Below are 27,959 nucleotides of genomic sequence, written 5' to 3' on the forward strand. Positions count from 1 at the left end.
GCCTGAAAATCTCCAAATGTACACCACAATCTTTGCCTATCTATAAATACATGTGTAGAACTGTAAGATCAGAAAAAACCAAAAAATGACAGCAACACTGTAAAAATAGTCAAGGGCTCCCGACTTTCTGCATGACTGTAGTCATGAGGACAGACATCTGTGCATTTTATGGAAAGCAGGAAAAAGCTTCTGAATGGTCTAGATATTCAGTAAATTTACATTATCAGCCTTTGCCTTTATTTATTCTCGCTGCTCCTGATCTCCTGCATTTCTTTAATGCAGGAAAGAAGAACACACTGAAGTAGTTTCCAGTTCCTTGGGTATCATAAAAGGTAACCAACACTACTGTATTGATCCATAGACAGGTACCTATCTTTTACAAAACAAAAGGCTGTTTTCAAGGGAAGATTTACACTGCATCAGCCCCTTCTCTGGCTTTTCCTCAGGAATATGTAGCAATTGAATTTTTTGTTGTTGCTGTTTTAGTTTTGGACCACAAAAATAACTCAAAATTATCCATATTCCCCACTGTCACCGTTCTTTAGTGAATTTAACTAACTTGACTTACTTCTGAATTTATGCTAAGTAGCTTTAATACTCAGGGACTAAAATGCATGTATACTCCTCTTTCAATTCAGTGGGGAATTTTCAGGGAAGAAAGAATATAAACTTCTTTCAGACTCTTCTGCATGACAGTTGTTTTCAGAAAGGTCTTCATACTGTAATCCCTTTAGACAAAACACATTATGAATTCTCTTTAATTCTAGTATCACAAGTTTTAATGAAATTCATTTTCAGTTTGTCATCTAATAACCACTTGTCACATGCAAAACAATTCCCCACAACAGTACTTACTGCATCAGCCAATAATGACAACATTTTTTCTTTAGCTTCTTTATTTAAAATCAGTTTATATATCAGTGAATTTCAGTCATAAGAAACTGTTCTCTGAAAAAATCCCACTATCATAATGGTAAACTCTTAACTGTCTTTATTTAAGAAAATAATACAACTATGCCTCACAAATTATGACCAAGCTTGAGAAGAAGTCTCTCTTTCTTTACTACGAAACGAAGACAATGTCATAAAAGTACATAACAAAGCTATAGAAAAATCAGGGAAATTACAGAAAATCAGAAGCTCCCTATGTGTTTTGCCCTATTCAAATATTTTAAATGAAAATAAAACATTAATGGCTTAATTCAAATAAATACATATTTTAATAGGTAAAATGTAGCTGAAACATGAATTCTTTCTTCTGAAACATGAATTCTTTTCTTCTGAAACATGAAATTCTACATTTCAGACTATGTAAAAAGTCAAAATGATGGGCTATGCTGGCCAAAGGTTGGTTACAAGAGTTTTTATTTTGCAAACTATACAGAAACAGTAAAAAAGAAAATGCATTATACTTTTTAATATTACATAAGATAAACATTAGATTTAGTATTTACCGTGTAGAAATTAATTCAAGTAAGAATCTGATTTTCCTTTTATTAATGATGGGAAATCAGTGACTTATTTTTAAATTATACAACCTGCAGTAATACATTAGACAGGTCATGTCAATTTTATTGTGGGCAGAAGGAAAAAGATAGGATATGAATGAAGATGGTGGAGTCCCAAAATGTCTACACAATTAATTAACATGCTAACATAAATACAGTGATTAAAGTAATTTTCTCTACAGTCAAATCTTGAGTGCTACTCTACACAATAAGTATAATCTAGACCACATGGCAATTACATAATAATAGGAAAAAAAATTAAAATAATCCATTTTCTTCATTCCAGCAGCAGTACCTATACTGGTATTAATTTGGTAATTGGGTGTGCTTAGCTATTGCCTAACATCCTATACTGGTATGCATGCTAAAACCTCTCTAGTTCTATTTTGCAAGGCACCTTTACAATACGTTCTATAAGATTCTGCACTAGTAACAGAAAACAACATGAATCAAGAAAAAGAGCAAAACTATTTCCCAAAATAAGAAAATAAAAAGCATCATTATACATTTATTAAAAACTACCTTGGGGCAAGTGACAATACTCTGAAATACAGTAATGTATAAAGGTAATAAACTTTAAGCAAATCTTTTTTTCCCAATGTAAATATTTTACGCTAGTCTGATTAGAGAGAAATATAGAGAAACCACAAAGGGTGAAGCAATGATTAAGTAAATAATGATAAAGCTTACATGACCTTGACATGAAACCAAAAAAAGGAAAGACAAGAAAATTTTAGAATTACAGAACTGGTGCTTGTCCATGCTACTGCTTTTGAAAATTCCTTTCAAAATATAGTCATTTCCTAATAAAAAACATAACTACAAATGCAAAGTAGGACTTTGCTACAGTTTTCCCTTCTGATTTTTCTCCATACCTTTGGTTAATTAAAGGCTGGTTGAGATGCTACTTGTGCACCAATGTTTTCCTACTGCAATACATTTCTGATTCATTAAATGGACATTTGCAGGGCCTAAAACACTGACAGAACTGAAGATAAGTCACAGTATACATTCTGAGGAGGACATGCACAGTTCCAAATAAGGGCAAATATTTTCTCAGCAGAATTTTGAAGAGACTGGTTGGCTTTTTAGTGTGTTTTGCACATATATATATTTTCAGTAGCACATAACATTTTTTTCTTCAGGCTACAATTCCAATGTGTTTTCTTCAGCGCAACAGAATTTAAAAACTCAAAAGCACATGATATAATTATTCTTATTTAAACAAAAATGTCTATGACTCCAGCTGCAATGTTTGAAATAATCATACAAAATATACATATTTGTTAGAACCCTTTTGATCTTGGAGAGCAAAGGGATTTTATGAAATATCATCTTGTGAAATTTAGAAAGGTAGGGACCTCCTAATATTATCAAATATATCCATCATGATCATCGTCATCATCATCATCATCTCCTTCATCTTCATCATCATCTTCAATTTCATCTTCATCATTCATTATTTCATCTTCATCATCTTCATCGTCTGTCCATTCATGGAAATCACCAGAGGCAAAATCCCCTGAAGTCTCTAAATCAATAGCTAAAAAGGTATGATAGTTATAGAAAAGACTCACAAGATACCCTACATAAATATATACTATATATTTATAGTATATTTTACATAACCATACAAAAGGCACATCAGAATATTTACTTTCAGGACAACTACAGAGTGCTACATAAAAATAAAATATAAATAATATGAAGATTCTTTTGTCATAAAAATCTACCTCAATACTGAATTAATTTCTCAGTGTTAACAAAAGGAGACAAATGTTATAGATTTGTAGAACTGTAATGAGTGCTAGGAACAATTTAAAAAATTTAAGTCCAACTTACAGATGACAATAAGGACCACTGATAATATAACCTATTTCTCACTTCTTACATATCATCTTGAATTATATCAAGCTGTCCATTTGTCTATAAATGATCCTGGATAAGATGGACAATAGGCCTGAGCTTGTACCTCAAATACTGTGTACAGTTTACTCTCTGCTTCAGGCTATGTGCTTTTGTTGGAGAAAAAGTGAAAAGGAGTCATAAATGACTTTTTTTTTAAATAAAAAGGAAAACCACTTTTTTTTCATCTTTTATATCTGGGACATCAAATAAAGGTGACATGGGAATTTTTGGAAGAAGCTGCACGATGCTGTAGGGAAGGGAAAAATAAGGGAAGATTTAGAGTGCTAAAAACGTTTGGCAATTCCCTCAAATATAAACTGAAAAAAATATCAAATCGAATTCACTTGCATGCTGATTACCCAAAGGAATTCAATGAAACATTATGGGACTTATCTAATGCTGCTCTAGAAAATTAATTTGTCCTGGGTTTATACACATTATGCCAAGCACGTGTAAGGGGTCTATTAATAGCTGACACAGTGACAGGAGTTCCAAAAAATAATGCAATAACAGTAGCAAATTATAATTTTTTTGGGTTTTGTATCAAATTCCTTGTAGCTGGGTCCCACACTTCTCACTGAAGAAATTTAACCTGGCTGACAATCAAAGGGACTAACACGTCTAAACCAAACACCACATGTGGTTCCCGACTTACCACATTCCGCTGCGCCGTTTGTTCTGGATCCTGACACCTCATTGCCGTATCTGTCCACACACCAGCACTGCCCTAGGCTCCCATGGCACTGACTTGGCTTGTAGTACCCATCCTCATCACAGAAGGGGATGTACTGCCCTGAAAGACAGATAGATATAGATATATATGCTGAATAAGTATATTCAAGTCCATGTCTTGGCCAATGTCACAATTACAGCAGAAAGCATCTGGCTTTTCCTGTTTCACCATTTCAGACTCTGCAGTGACTGCTTTAGTACTAAATTCAGCTGACTCAAAGTGTCTGAATGGATCAAATGTGGGAGGGCAAATATCATGTATCAATCTTGGACTGATTTCACAACATAAAGTGAGCAATACTCCTTTAATTTTCTTGTTGATCCTGTAATATGTATTTCTTACTCCCTGAATATCTCAGTCCATATTTTCACTGGTGAAAAGGCTCAAATGTAGGACCTGTTCCTGACTGGGATTTTCTATAGATGTGGAGTACAAACAAGTCTGGATAGTAAGGGCCAGACTTCGTGACTAACAAACTATCTACTACAAGGAGTTTTTTGTGTTTAATATGTATTTTACAAACCACCACTCATTAATATTTAATTATTCCACCACAGAAGACAAATGCAACAGAACATAACACAAAAAAACCCCGTAAAAATTAATACTAAATTTGCATTTTTATGTACAAGAGGGGCTTATTTTGTGAGGCAATGACTTGCCTACAGCTGAATAATCCTCTGTTTATCACTTGGACCAAGTGGAGACCACAATCAACAAAATATTCATATGGAAGCATTTGAAGTGTATAGTTCTTGTTAGAAACCATCCTTATGAGAAATACAGTTTTGGCTGCTTCAGGCCAAGCCTTTTGTTTTACAGAGCTTTCACACAGTGGCTAGTGGTAAATGAAGACTTTACACTTCAGAAATATTGCTGCAGTATATACTGATTCACAACAAAGATTTCAATTACTTACAGACTATTACAGTTAAAGGATCAGCAGAAATACTACTTTAGGAGTACCTTGTGTTGTCCCCTCTGTACTGTAAAAATGTACCTTCTATCAGGGTAATAAAACAGAAGTAAGAGCTTTTGCTAGGTAACGTAATAAAACCAAGTTTAATAGCTTCCAAAAATTTCATAAATTTTGCTGCTGAGATTTACTGTGGTCTATCTTCATTGGATTAATATTGATTTTGTGTTGCTGTTTAACTAGGGTTATTTATGTAAGTAATAAAACTTTCAAAAGAATGATCTATGGCTCACCTAGGAGCTTCTTTCCTCCTTGTTGCTCCTGAATGTTACTGAGTTCTGTCTGGCAAGGTGGATCTGAAAGGACATAAAAAAGGTTAAACAGGTTACACAGTATCGAGGACAGAAAGCGCATGACTACGTTTTCACAGTTTGCTATGTTGTAAGGTCACTCTGACTACTGATCTTATGAAACACACACATCTGAAAGAAAATAATTACCACAGCTTGCTACAGTTTCAGAATTATGAATCTGTGCACCACCATGGATATGTGCAGAACACCATTCATAGTTAACTCATCTCCAAGTGAGCATCTAGTCACTAGTCTGGAGGACTGAGGAATGCTAGACCAAAATAGTAACTCTATCACACCCTACTTTACTGCTCTATAAAAATCTCTGCAACTGTGAAGCTTGCCTCATGTATTAAGCTAAACACAGAACAGCTCTTTTAATTTCCTCCCTTTTGTCCTTTTTAGAATTCATGTTCCAATTTTGTATTTCACATACTACACTAAGAAAATAAAATCTTCTCTGGCAACAGTGTAAGACTGGATCCCATAGGTACAAAGCCCCATGTGCAGCAAACTAACTTAAAAATGGAGGCCAAACTTTAGATGGCTCTGAGAAACAGAATATGTATTAAAATTCAGTTTTTCATTATTCAGATACAGCTGAATATTGGAAATACTGAATTCTACTTCTGAATAATTTGATTTTTTACTGTCCATAAAAGAAAGTCGCATTATGCGCCATGAATGGGAAGAAAATAAGATGTGAATGTGTTTACATCACTGCTCAGTAAGTGAAAGAATCAAAGACAGCAAAGCACTAATTAATCTCTGAACACTGGCATTGCATACCACATTAGATCATTATTAGCACCAGGCATTTCTCATTCTGAACCAGCAATAAAATTACTGAGTTTACTCACAGGTGTCTTTAGCCTGCACCATTCCCAGACAAAATCTTACATTGCATGAATATAAAATGCATTTTCCATTTTAGCAGACTCTGATCATTTATAATACATCTTTGCCATGTGCTTAACTCAAGGATCCCTTTTTCTCCATGTAAATAGAAAAAAGTGTTCTGAGCTGGCTGAAAATGAGTAAGACTGGCCCAGCCCATTGATGCAGAGCACAGGTAGGACCAGAACTCAGTCACTCTGTAGGGCACCCTGCTGACAAAGGCCCAGATGAAGTGGAGATCAAGAATACAGTTCTGATGAACACAGAGCCTCTTGGCTGGCACAACCAAGTTATTCCAACATACCTTTGCTATTATCTAACAGTGTAAATAAAAACTAGTATACAATAATAGTCCCTTACTGGCAGCAGGATGTTAATTTCTCTTGTTTTTACATTTTAAATAACATTTATATATGCAATACATTTAAAGAAGCTCATAAATGTCTCCAGTGGCCTCAACTCTGGTGGGCCTGGCTTTTCACACTAAATCTGTAATGATTCTTTTTAGAGTGAAGGCCTTAAGGTAGTCTCCACTTTCAGAACACTGTCAACAGAAGTCTTAATGCCAGAAGAAATTTTAGGACAGTTTGCTTAAAACTGTCAAAGAGAATGGCAGGCTAGAATTTCAACCAATCCCTTTTGGCTTACAGCACATTCTTTTTCCTATCTTCCCAAATCATAATGCCTCCCTCTTTATTTGCAGTTTAGCTCCCAAGTTTGTAAAGTTTTTTTTTTAAGATTTCTGAAATTATTTTTATAAAAAAGCAATCACTGGACAACTCCTTGATCCAAGCAGTTATTTTCAGGGAGGAAAAAAATCCTTTACAAAAATCAGGGTTGTAGTTTCTCTTGAAACAGCAATGAACCTGACATTAGTCTGCCTGAAAATCTGAATACAAATAAGGTATCTAATCATCTTGATCCTTATTCTACTTTGACAGATGTGGCAGGAATTGTCCTTCTGATAATAGGAGTGAATCATGACCCACACAGCACCAGCCATTCACAGATTGTCAGTGCTCAGAGCACTGCTGCACACCAGAGTATCCAACACTACTAACGCCGGCCCATCAGACACCAATAGCCAGTCATATCAACAAGTCCTTCAAGGCTAGCACAACTAAGCTTTGATTTACCAAAACAGCACACTAACAGATCAGCTGAAGTCAAACCGGTAGATTTGACCATTATTTTTAACAGATAGGTCTCAAGGAGCTATTACTCACATAATGACCCTCCAACTTTCAGATATTCTGCTTCTTACTCAATAACAAAACAGTGATTTTTCACCAATCAAGTAGATAATATTTGGCAGAGCCCCTAAATTCTGGATTATGGTCTACTGCAGAAAAGGGTGCAGTGACATCTTGCCCGTACTTGGCATCAAGCATTATAATTGTTGGACATCTGAGGTTTGTACTTCAGGAATCTGAAACATCAATACTACAGTTCAAGAAGTCTGCCAGGGGATCTCATTTATGATCATCATTCATCTTGATAAAAGCATGTTACATCTTCATTTGTAACTATCTATAAATATATTTGAAGTCTTTGCAATCTTAAGACTGGCAAATACAAATCATGATAATTATCAGTCTTCTATAGGAGGGGCTGTTTTTGAAGTGACGAAGATGTCTTCCAGGTATGGCAGACACAAGGGCCTCTAAGAAAACACACCTAGAGAAGTGCTGGACTAATAGATCCATGCAGCGGCCTATAATAAACAAATACTTTGCTGCTAAGCATTAAAACTCTCAGCAAAATTGGCTACTTGCCTACTCTGAATCAGTGATGCCACAAAACAAGGCTGCAGTAGTTCAGTCAATTATTGGCAGAAAAAAATTCAGCCCATAAAAAGGCCGTCACTGCAAGCATTTCAGCATTTAAGTAAGCATTGAAGTGTCACATTAGCATTGAACAACTTAAGGAAGTAAGTTCTGAAGATGGGTGCTGAAACACTAGCATGGATTGTTGAAAATAGAGGGCCACAGTGATCAAAGCATACAAAAAGACTTAAAAAGAACACTGTCACAGTGCAGATTTTGATGTATTGCAGAAATGCACTTTAATGCCTTGGATATATCTCAGAAATACTAAACTACATTTAAGGCAGAGTAAGGGCAAGAAAAAATTCAATAAGCATCACTGGACTATACCTAAGTGTTTAACCATTAGTCAAAGTGAGACAACTACTACAGGAAGTTCATCTTCTCCACAAGAAAGATCTGACTTCAAGATTCATTAAAAAGTTGCCTATAATGACTAGGAGTTGTTAGCAATGTTCAGTAATAGATCGAGTGTAGTGTAATCCAGCAGACAGAAAGAATGAAGAGTTTCAAGGATTTGTCTAATGCTGACAGTCTTGCATGGTAAAACTAAGATCAAAGATCACAGGGCTTCTCAGGTAATGACTCAAGCTAACACTATGTACTTTTAAAAAGCACAATGAAATTGCTATCCCAGTATGATACATATGGTTGACTAAATTTTGTATTCTCTTTAGAACAACATTAATCAAGAAGAGTACAGTAAAACCACTGATCTGCCCAGAAAGCACTAAGCTCAATGAATACAGAGAACTGCTCTGCATGGCTTGAAGCATTCTGTTAATATCAGCTTATTTTAATAAACATCAGAAAGAAGCTGATGAATTTCTCAGCTTTTCCATCTCCTTGCTATTAATAGCAAAGGCTTAGTTAAAGGCCTTATTTAGATCATTACATCAAGTAAAACATAACCAGACATGAACCTATTCCACAGTTCAGCATAACAATGCCAATTAGAGAATTCAATGGATCACTAATACACATGGGAAGCAGGACTGAGACAGCTATGCAACAGCTATAAGACATGACAAAATAAGACATGGCAAAAGAAGACTAGAAGATTTTTTTTCTCCTTATATCAAAAAATGGAGAATACAGATTTTGATGACTGTTAATTTTGACGAATGAAGTGCATGTTTAATGTGCAAGGGTTGCTGAAACTCAGATTTCACTTCATATACAATTTTTAGGAGATGTCTTTTTTATCATATACTCAAACATACTGTGGTATCTAAGACTATCTAATCTGTTTGAAATCAGCACCTTATCTCAACACATTATCAAGACAGTGGGGAAATTGGTAAAAAGAGGAAGGAAAAGCTTGATAATGTTGGGTTCTGCAATATGAAGAATCAGTGTCACTGAAAGATGGATCTGTTGGGGTACCATTAATAAAATTCCTTAGTGTTTAGATCAGTCTTTACAATACCATCCTCAGGTTCTAACAGTAAACTGAGCAAATTATTGTGGTGGGTTTTTTTATTTTATATACAAATGAACAAAATTTTAGGCTCTTTAGGAGCTACATTACTTCTGGGATGGGTTATTGTTAATTTGCTAGTGTTGGCAGCAAGTACATACATGCTTTTTAAAAAATCACAAAAAAGTTATTATAAAACAACAAGGTGTTTTGAAAGACCTTGTTTGAAAGTTTAAATGTTAACCTTTTAATAAGAAAGTTACCAAAGAAAAGATATCTGCTATTTAGCACTTATCTACAGAAGTACAGCTTTATTTTTACTTAGATTTACAACGGGCAGATGTAGCAGGATAAAAACCTTTATTTCCACAGAAATCAGAAGAAAATCATGAATGTTGAATGCTAATGTGAATTTATCATGAGAGTTTTAAGGGTACAAGTGAGAATTAAAAACTGATACTAAAACTTTCAAAAAGGCTGAATTAGCTTAGCAAACTTTCCACCAAATAAGTTCTATCTCCTCTATCAGCAGTAGTAATTTGAAGCTTAGTTGCTGCTTATCCTTTAAAAAAACTCCCTCATGTTAGTAAGGAAAATTATTCTTACCCAGTGCAGACAATATTCAATGAGTGAATTCCTTGATACATTACGACTAGCTTGACTATGTATCTATATCTAAAATTGATATATATTCCTCAGGAAAATAATGCCTATAGGTTGTGTTTATTTGTCTAACCAAAGTCACATCAGGACATTAACAAGAGATTCAATTAGGCAATAAAAACTAACTGGTTTTAGGTCTAAATGACTGGAAATAACTTTATCCATAATGTTCATTCAGCTATTTTATTAGGCTCACCAAACATTAAGATACCCTACATTAGTAATAAAAAAGTTTATTTCATAATGTAGGCAAAGTAGACTGGGAAAGAAATAATTTCAGTAAACTGTTCTTTATTTTCACCTCTTTCCCTCCATATACATACTAAATTTTGGCATGAGGAACAATATAGCTGTAAAAGCATTGGTGGCAGTGTTACACTTTATTTAGAATCCTTGAAATTCCAGCAAGCCTTTCTATTTAGCTTGAGTCATTTGGCTACTTTGTTTGGGGCATTTTTATTTCATTTTAGGTAATCACCATATGTCACAAACCTTAACACAAATTCATTGCACAGTATTCAAGAGCTTGGAGCTCACTGTAATCTTCTTAGTATGTTAAAAAAAAGATAAAGCCCAACAAAAAGGTCAGACATACACATATGCAGGTTGATCTCATCTCTTACCTTGCTGTCTTTGGAAGCAGTAGCACCACTCATTGTTAGATATCAAACTGTCTTTGTATGTGTCACAAGAATTGAAGAATGCCCTGGTGCACGGCTCATTCTTGTCAAGGTAAATGCTTCCAAGTTCTGACTGGTCCAACAACAGGTCATAGTTCGTATCAAGCCTATTAAACATCCAGCCCAGGGAGTCTTTGCAAATTGGCAAAATGCTGGTATCAAATCCTAAGAGACAAAACAAAAATAATAAAAAAATTATACAGGAGGAAAGCTGGAGCAGCTGCTTATTTTATATTATATAGGAGGAAATAATTAATTATATAGAAGGAAATAATTTTAAATTATATAGGAGGAAAGCTGCTGCAGCCACCACATAAGAACGCTGCATCATGGAAATAGCTCTGGTGGTACACAGATGTCACAAACAGTATATGCTATTGAAATGCACATAGAAATTATATGTCAGATTCACTTTTAAAGTCAGTAAATTATTCTGCTAAAAAGAGTCAAATCTGCTACAGTCAGACTCAAAATATTTAGAAATATGAGTTTTCATGTCAAATGTTATATATTTAGCACACACATTATGTACAGTAATAAATGACAGATAATGATTTCCTGGAAAAAATACTGATCAGGAATTTAAGTGATACTACAAATCAGGAGAATGAAAATTAAGTGGTTTGCAAAGTTTACAGAACTAAGAAGAGAATAAATTCCAGGTAATTTGTTGGAGTCCCTGCTTGTTTTTTTTGGTTTTTTTTTTTACCTGATAACATACATTTAAATCCATGAAATAGGAACATAATAGTCTCAGCAATTGCATTTTGAAAATTGTATTTTATCTTTACATGGCATACTTTCTGGTTTGGAGGAGGCCATGCAAAAGATGACTGCTAACAGCAGCCAGCTGCTAGTATCATACTTACCTACACAGCTTGCACCTTCCTAAAACACTGCTTGAAAAAATGGCCAAATGGAACAGGGTGAGTTAATTATTCCTGTAGCCTCACAGCTCCCATTTATGTTTTCTGTATAAACTTTAAAGTACATTCAGACTTGTCTATGGACATGAAAGGGAAATGCAGAAACCAGCAGGCCTCTTGCCTGTGTCGAAGCTGTGAGCTGCAGATGATACAAACACACTCTTTTTCTGCTTCATGTGCTGCGGGTCATGCCACAGCATGATGTGGCCAGGCAGGTGACTACACACACTAATACAGAGCAAGATTTAGTGCTACTAAACATCATTCTTCTCAAAACTTTTTAGTCAAAACTGAGCACTAAAAAATCTGATTGGTAGATATGGATATAGAAAAGTTGACATGAGAGCCCACAGGAATTCCCAATTTCTGCTGCTGTTGAAAATCAATCCTGCCTGCCTTTTTTTTCTGACAGCAGAAAAGAAATCAGAAAAGTGCTTCTATACTGCTAAACAGGTTTAATCCAGTAATTGCATTTAGAAATCATTAGATGCCCTTTTAGATATATATCTATATGTGGAAATGCCTATTCTGTGGTAGAATGACCATTTCAGAAAGGAAAAGAAAGTTGATAGCATCAAAACTCCCTGTGCAAGTCAGACAAACACAAAAAAATCCCTTCCCTAGAAATTCTAAATTAACGATGATTTTTCATTAGGGTGATCTCACTTTTTCTAGTTCCCTGATGATCTGTTGCATTAATTACGATTTTTGTTTGATAGAAAGAAGACCAAAAAAAGCAAAAAAACCTAAGCAAGACATTTGCTATTTATGAAGTTTTCATGTATTTAACAAAATTTAAAAATATACCCAATAACAAATAGAGCAACTATGATTTTAATTAGTAAGATGCCAACTAGAAGGAAATTCTGGATAAAAGCCACTTTAAAGGTGCATTTAAGGACAGACTTTGTGGGCCATAGCAATTCAAGATAATTTCTCTGCATGTGGAAATTTCAGTTTACTGAAAGAGGTATCACTTTCCAGCTTGGGACAAAGTATTTTTAAATTAGCATTTGTGGTTCATGATAGCAAAGCTCACAGTGTTAGTATTTGTATTTTAGGATACTAGAAGACAGTTTTATGTTTTTAATAAACTGTACTAAGAAAAAGCAGACACCTTCCAAACATCTGCTTATTTTATAGAATAAGCTGAGTTGGAAGGGACACACAAGGATCACTGAGTCCAGCTCTTCAGTCGGTTTCAAATTCTTCTCTAAGAAGAAATAAATTTATCTGAAGAACAGTGAAAGAGAATCAAACATGTCAAAGGTGTACACACCACTAGATTAAGGTTGGAACAATATTGTACAACTGCATAAGATTTTTTTCTCTTTTTCTTGACTTCCTTAACTATCATTAGCCTGTGACTGGAGCTCATCCTCTGCTTCCATTCCTCAATTTTTTTCTCACTTCTTTCTATATAGCTTTTAGATTTTTTAAAAAGTGATGTCCCACCAGCATCTTCTCTATTATATGTTTCATAATTAAGGACAAAGCTTGAAATTAAAAAATTTGCATTGGAGTCAGCAATACAATTAAAATGCAGATAATTTTATTACAGATCACTGATACCAACAGGATAGCACCAGAAAAGTGTTATTATGTTCTAATATTTTCAATAAATCCTGTCAAAGTTCAACATGACCACAGCTGATTATTTAAATATAGAGTATGAAGTCTGATATTCATGACATGCTCTTCCTAGAAGATAGGAATATATTATTTTGGTACACCAGAACTAATAAACCTACTTCAAACAATAACATTTTATGTAAGAAAAGCTTACATTTATTAAAACTCTCATAACCTATCTGCTAAATAGCATCAGATAGAGGAGGAAAAAAGTACTGTGGATCACAGTGTCTAACTTTCTACTAAATAACTGTATGATTTAATAATTTCTAAAACTGATTATGTTTTATCTTGGAAGTTATTTATGGTTCTTTTGTTAGAGTTCCACTCTGAAATAGTTTGTATTCTCATTTACAGTCCAGGCATATTTGTTGTTATTTCTAGTTTTTTGTTCTTCCTCTGGTCTAGTATACACAATTTCAGTGTTGTAAATAGAGAAAAATCACATTTCTTCTTAGTTTTCAACGGTCTTGTTTCATCAAGCCAAAGTCTATCACAACCATCAGTCACTGCAATAGAGAAATGTCTGAAATCTAGGTAGAATATTAGTTTTGCTCAAACAAATAAAAATGGCTCAAGTATTTCAGAGGTGAACCAGTCAGGTGTTGATAGAGATAGAAGCAGCTTTGTTTTATATAAAATGGAGCACTCCTCTGCCAGAGCTACTACACTACAAAAAGATCATCACTTCAGTTCTATATACACATTACCTACTCTTTTAGAGATTATTGTGGTAAAATTCTTGGCTCATTTTAAAAGAGGTTTTACTGAACTGTCCAAACTTAAAATTATCAGAAGTACTTTCTCTCAACAATGACTTGCTTCCTCTATTATAATATTGATAAAATAATACATCTTGAAGGTGATATACTTGGGGAAAAGAGTCAGAAAAGCCTTGAAGTTCATATCTAGAGTTTAATATCTGCTAACATGGTTTGACATGTGAAGGCATCAGCTGATAGAGAACTAAGAATCAAAAAATCACCCAGTGACTTAGACCTAGGAAATCATTGCCCAAATCACATACTGAGTACATTATCACTTGAAACACCAACCAGAATTCTGGTTTTAAATATTTTTCACAGTTGTAACACAAAGCAATAAGTAGAAACTAAGGAATAATTACTATAATTGAATGATAGTAATTTATTCTTGATGATTAAGTAGCAGGACATTATGCCGAGGAGTGTAAAAACTGCTGCTCAGATGACTCAATTATGAAAGATGTTTTTCTCTTTCATTTTAACCAGTTACTCAAAATCTATTTCCATATACCATAATGAAGTCAACTTTTATGCAGCTATTTCTGAACACTATCTAAAAAATATGAAGTACCGGCTCATGCTCTTTTCCTGGTAAAAACAATTCCAAGGGAAAAAATTATTACGAAATATTACCATTCTCCATGGCTTACATACTGGGCATTCAAAACATATGCTCAAAAGGAACTAACAGAAATGCTCCTCTTTCTGGTTATTTCTCTGGGGAGAATTTCAACTCTTATCAGCTTTCCAAGACAAAACTGTTGTTTGCCTGCTTATTATGCATGTAAGCAATGTGTACATTGAGGAAGATGGCTTCTGAAACCATGTGGAAATCAGAACAGCATACACTCACAGGGCTCATATACTGCATTATATACAAATTGTTTATCTAACATGCCAAGAAATGCACATTTTTTTTTCCAAGACCAGTGTGCTGTCTGAAGCAATAAAAGTCTCTGGCAAATCACATGTGAATAAACACACATGCACTCTTTGCCAGACTCCTGGCTGACATCTAGACCATCCATTTTACCTGTTCAGTCTGCAAGCTGCATAGCAAGAAGGTTTTCTTTTGTAATGGATTTTTGTAATATTGTGGTTAGTAGAAAACCTTCAGTGAACAGCATCTCACAGCTGAGACCTACTGTGCACAAGCTGGGAAAAGGCTTCCCTTCCTAATGCAATCAGGACAGACCAGAGCAGGAAAGACTAAAATAAAGAGGACAAAGCAGCGGTGAATGCTTTTGTACTTGATCACAAAAGCGGTGATCTTGGTGAGCCTCATCAGGCTCCACAGGAGCCAGGAGACAGAATCAGGCACAATTGTGCCCCCTGTCCCAGGCTGTAAAACATTCCTGCTGACTGTGGTTACACAGACACAAGCAGAGCCCAGGTTAGGGCAGGACACAGAATCCCAGAATATCCTGAGTTGGAAGGGACTCATAAGAATCACCAAGGACTAACTCCCGGCCCTGGGGAAGGTACCAAAGATATTTTGATAAACCTAGAAACACTGACTCTCATGTCACAACAAAAGGTACAACTGCAGTGCCCTCGTGAAATTTTGCATTCTGAAGTCTCTTCCAGTGTTTTAAAGACTTTTATATGGAAGTCGTGGAGGGGGAGGTGGGGAGGGGGGGCAAGCAACATGAATCCTATTCCTATAAGCTATAAGCTCCCTAATAGATTGATGGATCCGATGAAATTTGTTACTTGGGACACCACACTTACCATTTTATTAACAGGAGTGACTGTTAGAGGAAAGCAGATAACTGAAAACAAAATAAAGTAATAAAGACCCACATTTCACTGTGTAAAAGGATAATTATGTACAAAAGATTGAGTCAAAACCAACTTCAGTCATTAATACTGTGTGGTTCATTTAGAGACTTAAAATTAAGTAGAGATGGATTCATTAAAACTCCTGATCAGAATTAATTCTAGGCTGGATTTCTTCTCCCAGACTCTTGCATAGAGGATGCCTTTGCATGAGCTAACCTGACACATGCAGAAATTCACTGGAAGAACTTTTCCTTTCTAGCAAGCTAGAACTATGGTTCAGGTTGGCAGCCTGTTCAACTTTGGAGTTCAGCTTTATGGAACATTTCCTGAAATAATCTCAGGCATTAGACAAATTATCAGGCCATCAGTGTTTTGAAGACACCAAAATACTGTTTAAAACCACAATTCTAGGAATTCTTTCGTTATTCTAGGAGTAAGGAAAACCCTATTGTTCTTATGAGTTCTATCTGCACCTCATGGTTTTCAAATATGCCTTGGTAGTGAAGATCAGGGAAATATAATTTATCACTCCACATTATCAGTTTGTCTCTTCATAAGTAAGGTATCTACGACAGTTGGAACGAAATGAAAATCTTCAAGCAAAAATTGGAAGTTGCTTATTTTACTTACTTTTCTTTACACAACTAGCCTTCTCCTCCCAAAATTTTGTACAGAGATTTGATAGTTTTAGTGTAATAATATCTTCCTATAGCAGTTCCAGAAAATCCACTTAAAATTAATTTTCTTTCAGAATTCTCAATTTTTTAGGTTATTTTCAAAATTATTAATGTATTAGACTTCAAATCATGGTATTATTTCCAAACCATAAGAAAAGTCTCTATTTATTACTTTTGGCCTCGGCTTTTTCATATTCTAACACAAGAAGGTACACAAGTATTCTTCAGAAATAGACTGCCTGTTAGCAGAAATATCTGCTATGGTATTGTTGGTGCTCTGCATATAATGCACTAATTTTGTGTTTTATCATACAAAATTAATATAAAAATAGAATGAATATTCTAATAGACTTTAAATAATTACATAAAATGTCACTTGATTTTTAAACTCAGCATATTCTGACCCACAAGTGAAAAATAATGAGAGTATTATAGTAGTATGGGGGTCAAATATGCTTTTCCCCTTTGTGTCATCTATTTAGACCATAAGTGGCCCGAGAAAAAGATTTAAGTGTATATGTAGCATCTATATCAATGATCATTTCAGATATATTAAATTTGACCACATCTGGACCCGAAATAGATTTTGAAAATAATACCCTATTATTTTTTGAAACATTCTACTCTCAATTACATTCTGCTTTGGAAAAAAGTGTCAGTAAGACAAAATTATCTTACTCTTCTAAAAACACAGCAATGTAGGCACCTGACATTTTTAACCTTTCAGCAGCATATTGATGGCTCTAGCAGAACACTACTGTTTGGTTTGTTTAGGTATATTAATGATTTTAGGGAACAAAAGTGGATAATTTAATAACTAGAGCAACTCCAAACTTTCACCACATCTGCCTTGGTCAGAAGGATTGTGCTCAAGTCTTTTAATATATCCCACACTAAATGCCACCAGAGTGACTGGGATATGAAAAAACCTAAGTACAAAGAGACAACCAGAGAGGATGCCACAAACTGCTTCTTTGAATGCAAAATGGTTTTTCAGTGAGGAAGGAACTTCATTATTAAAATACAGGAAAGCCGAGGGGAGAAGGGTCACAAAACAGATTTTTAACTCCCAAAGGATAATGAACAACTCCAGGGATCTGTTAGATGGGACTCTGAAAGGGAAAGTTGCATGCAGGTAACTTTCTGTTGCAGCTGCATTCTGCACAGACCACCAAATCTCATGTGCTAAGTGTAAAGCCATTATACATGATAAGAAGTTCTTCGCAAGTTTCATTGTAGCTGCAGCTTTCAGGCATCTCCAAAACAGGGACAGGACAGCCCTGGCACACGAGGATATCAATATGGCTGGATGCCCTGATACACTCAGACACCAACAGGCCTGATGTCTTGGACCTCCTATGACTTTGGCAACAGACTTTGAGGGACGTTACTTGAGAAATTTGCTCTGCATGAACATTTTTAAGAATTTTAAAATGGTACTAGAAAGGACATTACCATGTTAAATGGCTGCCATATTTCACGTTTTTTTATGTGTTTACAGGGATATAGTGACACAGTATTTTCTTCTAAACAACAGAACGTGTTCATTTCTCATAAAATGCAGTATGTATTTTGCTGTCTTAAATGAGAAATTTTGAAGTACAGAAATTTACACAACAGGAAAAACATACAGCACTAGTGAAACCAGTTTTAAATAAATTCATACATTCCCAAATCTACAAATGAAAAAAATCCTACTACTGAATATACACTCATTCAATTGCTTCCTGTCTAAGATGGACTGCCTTCCTACAGTAATCTGTCAAATTATTATAAATTATTGCATTTAAATATTGGCTATTTATAAAATTGATTCTGTACTGCACAAATAGATGTTTAATATCTAAACCTAGTATTTTTTCACAATTAGCTACATCCAGTTTGAGTAACTGACCACAGTACTGAAACATCACCCACTGAACAGTTACTGTTCAAATGCAAAACAATGTAGGCATTTGTAGAATATCTCTTTTTTGAAAAGAAAAAGAAGAAAATATAGGACACACTGAATGCCTCACATGTAATCATTTTGTAAAACTTGATTTGTTTTATTTTAGGAAAAAAGAAAATAAAGATCCCAAAGCCTATCATCAAACTTTGATCCCATTTAGAACCAGTAATAAATTAATACTTAGTACAACATTCCAAATTCTGGTACTGTGATAAAAACCTAAGTCAAACATTTATGACAGAATGATGCTGACACATAACCTAAATTCAATATATACAGGAAACAGAATTTTCCACAGAGATTGTAATCCTTCACCTGTTGATGAAAAAAAAGTCTTGCAAAAACTATTCTTAGCCATCCAAATAAACTCTTGATGCTATCTCTCTAAAAAATGGTAGAAAAGCAGGGAATCTGAATTGTGCCCTAAATTTCACGTGCCTCCTACAATATGTGCAGATTCTGTACAATGCTAAAAGAGAGAATTTTATGACTTTGAAGGCCTCCAAAATTGAGTGTCCAAAAATCCGTAAGATTCTTGCATTTTTAGCCTCATATATTAAAACCTTGTAACCTTGTATCTTAAGTCTAAATATAGTCTTTGCTTGCTATTATAAAGTAAAAATTTGCAAACAAACTGGTGACAACAAATATGACTATTATATCCACATACACATCATGGTACAAATGCCTGTTTCAAGAAGAGATTGCAGGTCTTATCAAAACTACCTGTGTGCTTAAGGGGAAAAAAGCTAAAGGAAAAACCTCACTCTTTGAGTAATTTTGTGTTTGTACTACATCTCACTGTATTCAAAGCATTAATTATGAACTTGACTTTCTTGCATTATATGAAACCAAATTTCTTGAAACACTGACTTGTTATTTATGCAGGACATAATATTTAACAGCTCTACAATTGCTACTTTATCATTGCCCAAATTTCAAAGTAGCATTCAATAAGAATCAGGCCACTACATGATAATTCAGTAGTTTACCTTCAACAGAGCAATGCACTAGCTGACATGATTAGATACTGTATAGCTAAAAAAAAAAGCAAATTCTTACTTAAGGGCTGCAAAATTTGTATTTCTATTGTTTTCACTACTGCATGAGAAGCAGATCACATGCCGGTTATGGGCACCAGCCAGAATGTAAATTGGAAATATATAGGTTTAAATGTCATTTTTTTCTATACCAATAATAAGTAGCACTACTGTATTACCACTGTACCTCAGAAACAATTTTTCTCAATGTTAAGAAAAGTATTCTTAGATAACACAGAATCATCTTTAATTCGTTCTGTTTTACAGAATTATTCACATTTTCTTGACATGAAAAAAATCACACAGTGAAATGACATTGCCAATTAAGTGAAATTAATGGATTTCTTGATAAAAAAAAAGGTAATGCTACAAATTGAAATAAACAAAAGCTAAAACAACCCCTCAAATATTTAAAAAGCTAAACATAAAATAAGTAAGGTAAGAAGCCAGTGGTGGCCAAGTTCTGTGAAACATACTCTGGAAGAATTCATAACTTGCCCTTCTTGCTAACAAAAGCTAGAGCTTTCTGGCTTATGAAATTCCATTTCCTTCCCCTCCCAGTAGGACTTTACTTTTAGCACTATTAATGCACACTTCAATTGCTCTTCTAAATAAGCCTTTGATGATTATATTTTAAATTGTAACTACTTTCAACAACAAAAACTTACATTTAAATATTTGAGGGGGTTAAAAACATATTATGCCCCTACTGTTTCCATGTCATTAGTACTCCTGAGTCTTTTCCAATTTCAAGTATAACCTTAAAGATTCCTTTTTACTTACAAACTTCATTTCCATCTGTTTTTCAGTACCAGTACATACACTGACATCCACTAGCAAAGACAGGTCACACACAATTTAAGCTCCTTTATTTTATTTCTTTTAATTTGATGGCATGCACAAATGAAAGCATTGTGAATGATAGCTGTCCTGCCAAATGATATTGAAAGTCTGAAGTGAACATTCTTGTACTAAGCCCTAAATAGCCAACCAGCTCCAGCAAAGCCCAAAGTTATAGTTTTGTACACATGTCTATCTAAAGCACACGAGAATAAGGCACGTCTTAGCAATGGAAAAACAAATGAACCAAAAAGGATCAAAGAAAACATCAAATAAGACAAGCAGAAATCACTTACTGCTTCTTTCAGGCCTCTGAACAATCCTAGTCTTCTTATTCTGAATTCCACTTTCATGAAGTGCCTTAAACCAGTCTCTCAATCTGTTTGCAACTTCCCTGAATTCCAAGTCACTGCACACTGAAAAACAAAATGCAGAGTTGTTTAAGGTTTTTCTCCAGGGTGGTAAATCGAACTTTTCAAATTATGCTGAAAAGAAATCCCCTAGCCCCACAAAACTCCAACCCCACATAATAATACAATCATATATGTTCCACAGCTTTAAAAATTTATTTAATTCAGCTGCATTGCTTAGGTATGCCTTCAGAACCCATTGAAGGTCCCGAGAAATAAATACCTGTATAAAGGAATTATAAAATTACAGATGCCAAGGAATAGAAAACTTCCTTGCAAACTACTATAACCAGTTGTAGCACAGATCTTTTCACACCTTACTGCAGATGAGGCTGAGACCCATGACAGTCTTTTGTCTTCTCATTTCCATGATCATTAAGGCAATACTAATCCAAGCCCTACCAGAAGAGGTCAGAGGAGTAATTTAGGCAGATAATCACAAACACTCAGCCTGCTTTCCTATGCTGAGGCACAAGAAGAGGAAATAGGATTGGGAGCAAAAGTGTTTCAACAATGTGCTGTAAGTATATACTTGGAATGGAGTTTCACAAGCCAAACCTGTGAGCACAAACAGGCAACTCTACGGCCACTTGGTGATGGAAAGGATGGATTCTTTGACCAGAAATAGCAAAGGCAGAAAAAGCACACCAGACCAAAGAGAGCATCTCTAGCACCAAGAGCAGCAGATTAGCAGCAGACTGGCTGAAGTGCTGTAAAGTACTGGCAGTTTGTACAGAGGCCAACAGAAGCAGGTATCAGAGAGAGATGTGCAGTCAAGAGGATTATTCACTGACAAGACAAAGAAAGAGCATGCTTGAAGCAAGTAGATATTCCTCCCAGAACTCCATCTTCCCGTTTGTTTGGGAATACAAAAGAAATAGCAGTGTCTGGAAGATGACAAGAGCAGAAAAGACAAAAAATGTATCCCTGCTCATGTAACAAAATAGATTCCACTGCCATTCTCAATAGCTGTCATTTCCAAATTGGGATCACTTTCCAGGTCTACCAGTAACCAAATAAGCTACAACCTGAAGAGCTCATACCTAAGTTGTCTGAGCTTCACAGTGACACTCTTCATAAAAAATCTCCAGTTTGCTTACTTTTCTTTTATTGTGTAGCAATCCAACACATTTAGTGACTTAGCTTCTTTAGCACTTCATTAAATTGCACAACACTATGAAAAACCTACTTGTATTTTGGAATAAGATAGAAACATCTAATTTTGTCAACAACTATCAATGCCTGTACACCTGCATGCACCTAAGCACAGGATTATTTATTCTTTACTCAAGTCCTTCTTGATACTTTGATTCTACCCATGAAAGAAAGAAAGCCTAAAGTACAATTCATCCATCCATATATTTGCATATGTTATGGACTGATGTTTTTTATAAATATTGTATTTGTGCTTCTCTATTGTGTAACAGAACTATTTCTTTTCTGGTAATTTACAGGGAACTGGGGAAAAATAATCATAAATAGGCATGTGTACTAAAAAATGTATTACAACAACCAGATGAAAATGGCTTTCTGATCCAAGACTACATATTGTAATTCGAACATGTGGGATTTCTATGTTCGCTACGCTGACACCTTCCTGTACCAACTCTTGCAATCAGAGGACAGGTCAGCACAAAGAATCAGCTGTTAACTTGGGACACTCTGCTCCTCTTTAATTTCTCCTTCCATTACAGCTGTATATTGGGTTTGTATGGCCAGGTTTTGGTAGCAGGAGGCTGCAGGGGTGGCTTCTGTGGGAAGCTGCCAGAAGCTTCCTCCATGTCCAGCAGAACTGATGCCAGCTGGCTTCAGGACAGAGCCACTGCTGGCCAGGGCCAAGCCAATCAGGAATGAGATAAATTCATGTTCAACTTCCTTTGCTGCAACAGAGATTATCAACCTAAAAATCCATTCACCAGAATGCTACTTGCCATTGAAATATGCTTGCTCGAGGTAATCCTGTATGATGAAAAATTATATTAATTAGTTGATACATACTAAAATATGTTTAGGAACTTTTCATCCCAGTGATGAGCTTGTAAAGATACAGAGTAGTGAAATTATTGTGCAAATTTGTCTGTACTGATTTAAAATAGGTCAAGATGAGGCAATTCAGATCTATTCAGACTATTATTTAACCTGATAGACTGGGAGATGAATCTTTAATGGTGAAAGACAGACAGTAAAGGTTGTAGAAGGTTAGAGAGTAATCAAAAAATGCATATTAAATCACATGAATCCACTCAGGAACCTGCCAAGAAGTAATTCTGTTTTTGTATAATGCCAATGCAAGGCAATCCTGCTATTACAATCAATTTTAGTAGCCATTAAGAGAATTAGTACAAGGTAATACCAAGTCACTAGCTCAAAGGTTACTGGAGTCTGCTGTCATTTCAAGCAATGAGGCTGTCTTCTAAAATTAACAGCTATGGCTATGCAAAAAAATGAAGGTATCAGAAAATTTATAGGTACTTAATCCAAATATAACTTTATGATAAATATTATTTAAATGTTAGGTGGAACCAACTGTTCAATCTGTTTTCACATACAGTAAATGTTATGATTTATGTTGGCATTTGAATATACTTTACAGATTGGAAGTAAAATATTTGAAAATGCTGTATCAGCCTGAGTTCTTTAAGTGCCTTTCAACTCAAGTTAATTAATGAAGTAAAAATAGTGCTACTGAAAGCTGTAAAGACATGCAGGAGGTGTTTTAGCACTATCATAATGTACTGAATTCCCTAACATATTTAAACCAGTCTTAGCTTCCTGACAGTGCTTCCTTTTTTATGTAAACACAGACATAGAAAAAATTACCTGTAGCTTTGTAAGTATTGAATGAACATGGACATAATGAGCACACTGCAATACTGTTATATCAAACAGTAGCTTTTGCTAAGTGAAAGATCAAAAAAATTATTTAGGGAAAAAAAAAAAAAAGCAAGAAACACTGCACACTATGCAGATGATTTTATCCAGCACATACAGTCTCATTCAATCAGGCAGAACTATACTCACAAATTCATGTATACAATAAAATAACCAGGAAGTAAATATAGAGTATCTAGAAAACTTGAAGAACAGGGTACAGATCAACCATGTTTTAGAATCACTTTGTAATTACTCCATGTGGGATGGGCAACTGATCAGTCAGTGTGTGCTGAAGCAAGACTTCTTGCTACTCAAACTTTTCCAACATATTAGAATCACTGCATATGACTTCAAAAAGCATAGAAATAAAAAACCCCAGTATGATATTGTTTGATTCACAGAATAAATATGTTAAGAAAATATGCTAAAAGGAACCTCCAGAAGCAGTTCACTCTTACTCTCTGCTAAAAGTAGGTCTAATCACATCAAGCTGCTCAGAGCATCGTCCAGTCATTCGTGTCCTGTGACCATCAGAGTACTCATGTGAGGGTTCCTCAGTGTTGGAGAGACAACCCCTCTTTGAAAGGAACTACTGTCAACTGTTCTGTAACTCCACACTGCTCTCCCTGAAAAGTGTAAGAGTATTTCCTGTGCTGTAACTTGAGGATTGCAGCCATCAGCCCAGGATTGCTAGACACCCAGAAACCTGGTTAGAGTAGCAATTCTGAATCAGCTGAGAGCAGGATTATGAGGAGCTGTCCACAGCTGATGCTCATGCAGCCCAAAGCCCTTTGACAGCATTACAGTCACGCACTATCATGTGGCTGCACAGGAAATGTTGAGCACCTGTTCCAGCACGGGCATTTAAACCTTCTTCTGAAAATGAAACTGCCATCAGAACTCAGTTCAGAATGTGCATGGCTTTAAAGACACTAGCTACCATAGTAAGCTGGAACATTATAGGACATGTGTCTACTCAGTGACAGTACTCTACAAGTACCTTGTCATTCTGCAGAGGTTTTTTTTGGAATTTAGCCCTGAGGAACTGATTACTTGGACTGAAAATGCCACCTCCAGAGAAAGGGCTAGTACCCTTGTAGCTAACTCTAAATATCTAAGAATGGTATGCAAGTGACTTAAAATTCCTGCAATACAGAGCAGCACTTCTAGGTCTGCATCATCTGTCACAAATGGGAAGAGTAACATATGGCAAAAAGAAATGTGCTAGCAAAACCCAATAAATTTGGCAGAAGGACAGAAATCCCTCCAAACCTGTAACTAAAGAATGAGACAGCCATTTCAGTAATCTTTTTACCATCCTGGAGGTACAGTTAGAACTGGTTTGGTTTTTTTTTTTTTAAAGGCTCTAAACTGAAAAAAATCATGCATATATTTGTATTTCTATAAGCTGATATTTATCAGCCATCTGTTATCTCTAGGGCCAATGATTTTAGGAAGATAATACCTGAAAATTAACAAATAAAAGCATTCTGATTTCCTTAATATTTAACTAAATACAATGAATTTTCTACTTTGGTTAGTCTATGTTATGAGATAATTAATACAAATTCTGCCGATACCATATCAGGGAACTGCAGCTGCTTATTCTTTCTGCCCCAAATTAATGATCCATACAGACATTCTGCACATGATTAATGCTTCATAAAATGCAAAATTATTTCAATAAATTACATTTTCATAAAATAAGTCTGATCTTTTTGTGTCCTCACAGTTTTTAAAGACTTCACATTTAGGTATAATAATGATTTCTGAGTGCAGGAAAAATACTAGTAACCACAACACACACAATTTACGTGCCAAGTTACTGTCTTCAACTTAAAATATGTGGGCTTACAAAGACATTGCAATTAAGTAAGACAATACTGATTCTTCAGTCTCTCAGTAGTATCACAGACCTATTGTGGAATTTGCTAATTTATTTTTGGACAGTCAATGTATATGGCTTCCTTTACTAACTGCTGCTAACCTTCAGTGTAGGCTATCATTTCTCATCGTGCTCTGCTATTTCAAACTATTAATTTCTGAGGGTGAAAATGATATTATTAATCTGTAAATTGCATAGTTATGAACACAGACAACAAAAGAAGATAGCAAAGAGATGTTCCACTGTAATATGCTACATTCCAAGATAATTTTCAAATATTTCTGTACGTTCAATTGAATCCAGTGTTTTGTGTAATAAAAAATATAGGAAGTATCAAGTAGGGGCAGACTAAAAATTGAGTTAGTGGTGAAAGCTTTTAAGGAAACCATAACCCAAAGGTATGGTAGTTTTCAAAATTCAGTTTTAAGGATTCCTGAAAGCACTACACAACTCTGGGACAAAGTCTGGACATTTTCTTCCCTTCAAGACCATGACTGACAGAGACCTGCAAAAACTTCTTGCAATCTGACACACAGTCCCTTGAAACATAGTAGACAAAAGGTAAAAAGATCACTGAATAATGCTCTTTATAAAGAAAATTTTAAAATATGTATACATTATTTTACCATTTCAAATGAGGTATTTCCTGAAATCATAAATATTCTGTCCTGACAAAAGACTTTAAAAGTGTAGTACATCAGGTAACCATGCACAGAACCTAGAAGGGACTGATGGACTTTTCTTTCTGTTGTGACAGACAATTATTGCTCCTCACTCTGACTATCTACTGGTTTGCACCTTTTCTCTGCCATGGAAGGGCAGGAGAATTAAACAGTGGGCTGAAAAATCACCCTTTAACAGAAATTAACTACAATCTGCTCTGCAAGTGTTTGGCATAAAAGAATCTTACATCATATTGGATCCCACTGAAGTCTAACAGATCCGAGGCTGCATTGCAGCAATTTACTTTTTTCACATTTAGATCGTGATCTGATGCTTTAAACCACGTTGTATTTACTCTAAACATTTGCTTGTGTGTTTTTCTTGAATGTTTAATCACTAACATTGCTGTCAATCTCATAAAATTGTTCATTACAAGAGCACAGTTGCCTGTAGACCTTTCAGAGACGACCAAGAGGGAAGAATCACTCCAATTTAGTTAGTTATTTGTATCTTCCCTAAAGGAAGGCCAAGAGAGGTAGAAAAACTTTTTCTCTACTACTGAGAAACCTGTGACAGTTAATCCATTATATGGATGTAACGTAACAGCAGGACTGCATTCCCCTGGCCCAGAATTACCAGCCAGTGAGATGCAAACTCCACCACACTACCACCACCCCAGTGATATTAGAATGCTGGTTACGTAAATGTAATCTGCAGCTGTGTCTTCACACAAATTCACTAATCAAAAGTGTAAGGAGAAATTCAGAAACTAATGAGTTTTAAAAAACATGGTTAGGGCACAAATACCCACAATGTTTACAAATGCATTTATGAAATATGTTAGCAAAGTGCAATTATGTTTTGCTAGTCTATGCATTCAGTACTAAATGGATTGTTCATGAATGTCTGATGTAGATCAGGGAATTTTTATGAGCTGTATATGAATATTCATACAGATAGGAATTTATTTAGCCTTGATAATTTCTAATGTGGTTATTCCTGTATGTATTTTAAATCCAAAAATCTTGCATTACCAACAGTGATCCTCATATGTGTTACAGAGAACCTTTAACACACAGTGTGACATTAATCAATATCAGACCCAAACCAGACACCATGAGGTATCAATCTTGGTATCATGGTATCATTGCAGAAAGTTCTGTCCCAGCCACAGTCTCTCTGCTGGCTACCTGCACACAGTGCTGTCTGCCTGTCGACTTCGCGAGTACAGCAGCTTTCCAAAAGAGCTGTTCACAGAAGGCACAAATCAGCACCATGTGTATGCAGAACTGAACAAAGCCCTCTTAAAATCCTTACCCTGTTGAAATCTGTAGTAAAATAATTGCTGACTTCAGTACAACCAGAATTTCACCCTCAATTTGCTGCTGTCTAGACCAACTACTTGGTTCTTTGAAGAGGAAAGGAATGCTAACACTGTTCAACACAGTGATGATTGTTTAAACAATTCTGTTGACATTGTTCCCAATGAAAAATTAAATTTAATAAATTTTGCAATCTATTAAAAGAAAAATATAACCTTTTTGTTTAAAGAAATATGACATTATATTTTTAAAAAATCTATACAAAAAGCATGCTCATTTTAAACAAAAT

General features: G+C 35.1%; 1 protein-coding gene across 4 annotated transcripts in view; it reads right to left on the reverse strand.

Moving 5' to 3' along the window:
• Window positions 1-974: 974 nt before the first annotated feature.
• SPOCK3 (SPARC (osteonectin), cwcv and kazal like domains proteoglycan 3) overlaps window positions 975-27,959 on the reverse strand; it is a 163,906-nt gene continuing 136,921 nt past the window's right edge. For 3 of the 4 annotated variants that reach the window (XM_074541213.1, XM_074541211.1, XM_074541212.1), the window contains 5 exons: window positions 20,813-20,932; window positions 10,848-11,069; window positions 5,359-5,421; window positions 4,072-4,209; window positions 975-3,051 (listed from right to left, as the gene is read on the reverse strand). In XM_074541213.1, the coding sequence (XP_074397314.1) occupies window positions 2,882-3,051; window positions 4,072-4,209; window positions 5,359-5,421; window positions 10,848-11,069; window positions 20,813-20,932 (713 nt within the window). In that variant the 3' untranslated portion in view covers window positions 975-2,881. Of the gene's footprint in view, window positions 3,052-4,071; window positions 4,210-5,358; window positions 5,422-10,836; window positions 11,070-20,812; window positions 20,933-27,959 lie in introns of those variants that run through there. The other variant, XM_074541214.1, reaches the window with a different exon arrangement.

This window comes from Zonotrichia albicollis, chromosome 5 (assembly GCF_047830755.1).
Source record: "Zonotrichia albicollis isolate bZonAlb1 chromosome 5, bZonAlb1.hap1, whole genome shotgun sequence".
In the NCBI taxonomy this organism is placed as follows: domain Eukaryota; kingdom Metazoa; phylum Chordata; class Aves; order Passeriformes; family Passerellidae; genus Zonotrichia; species Zonotrichia albicollis.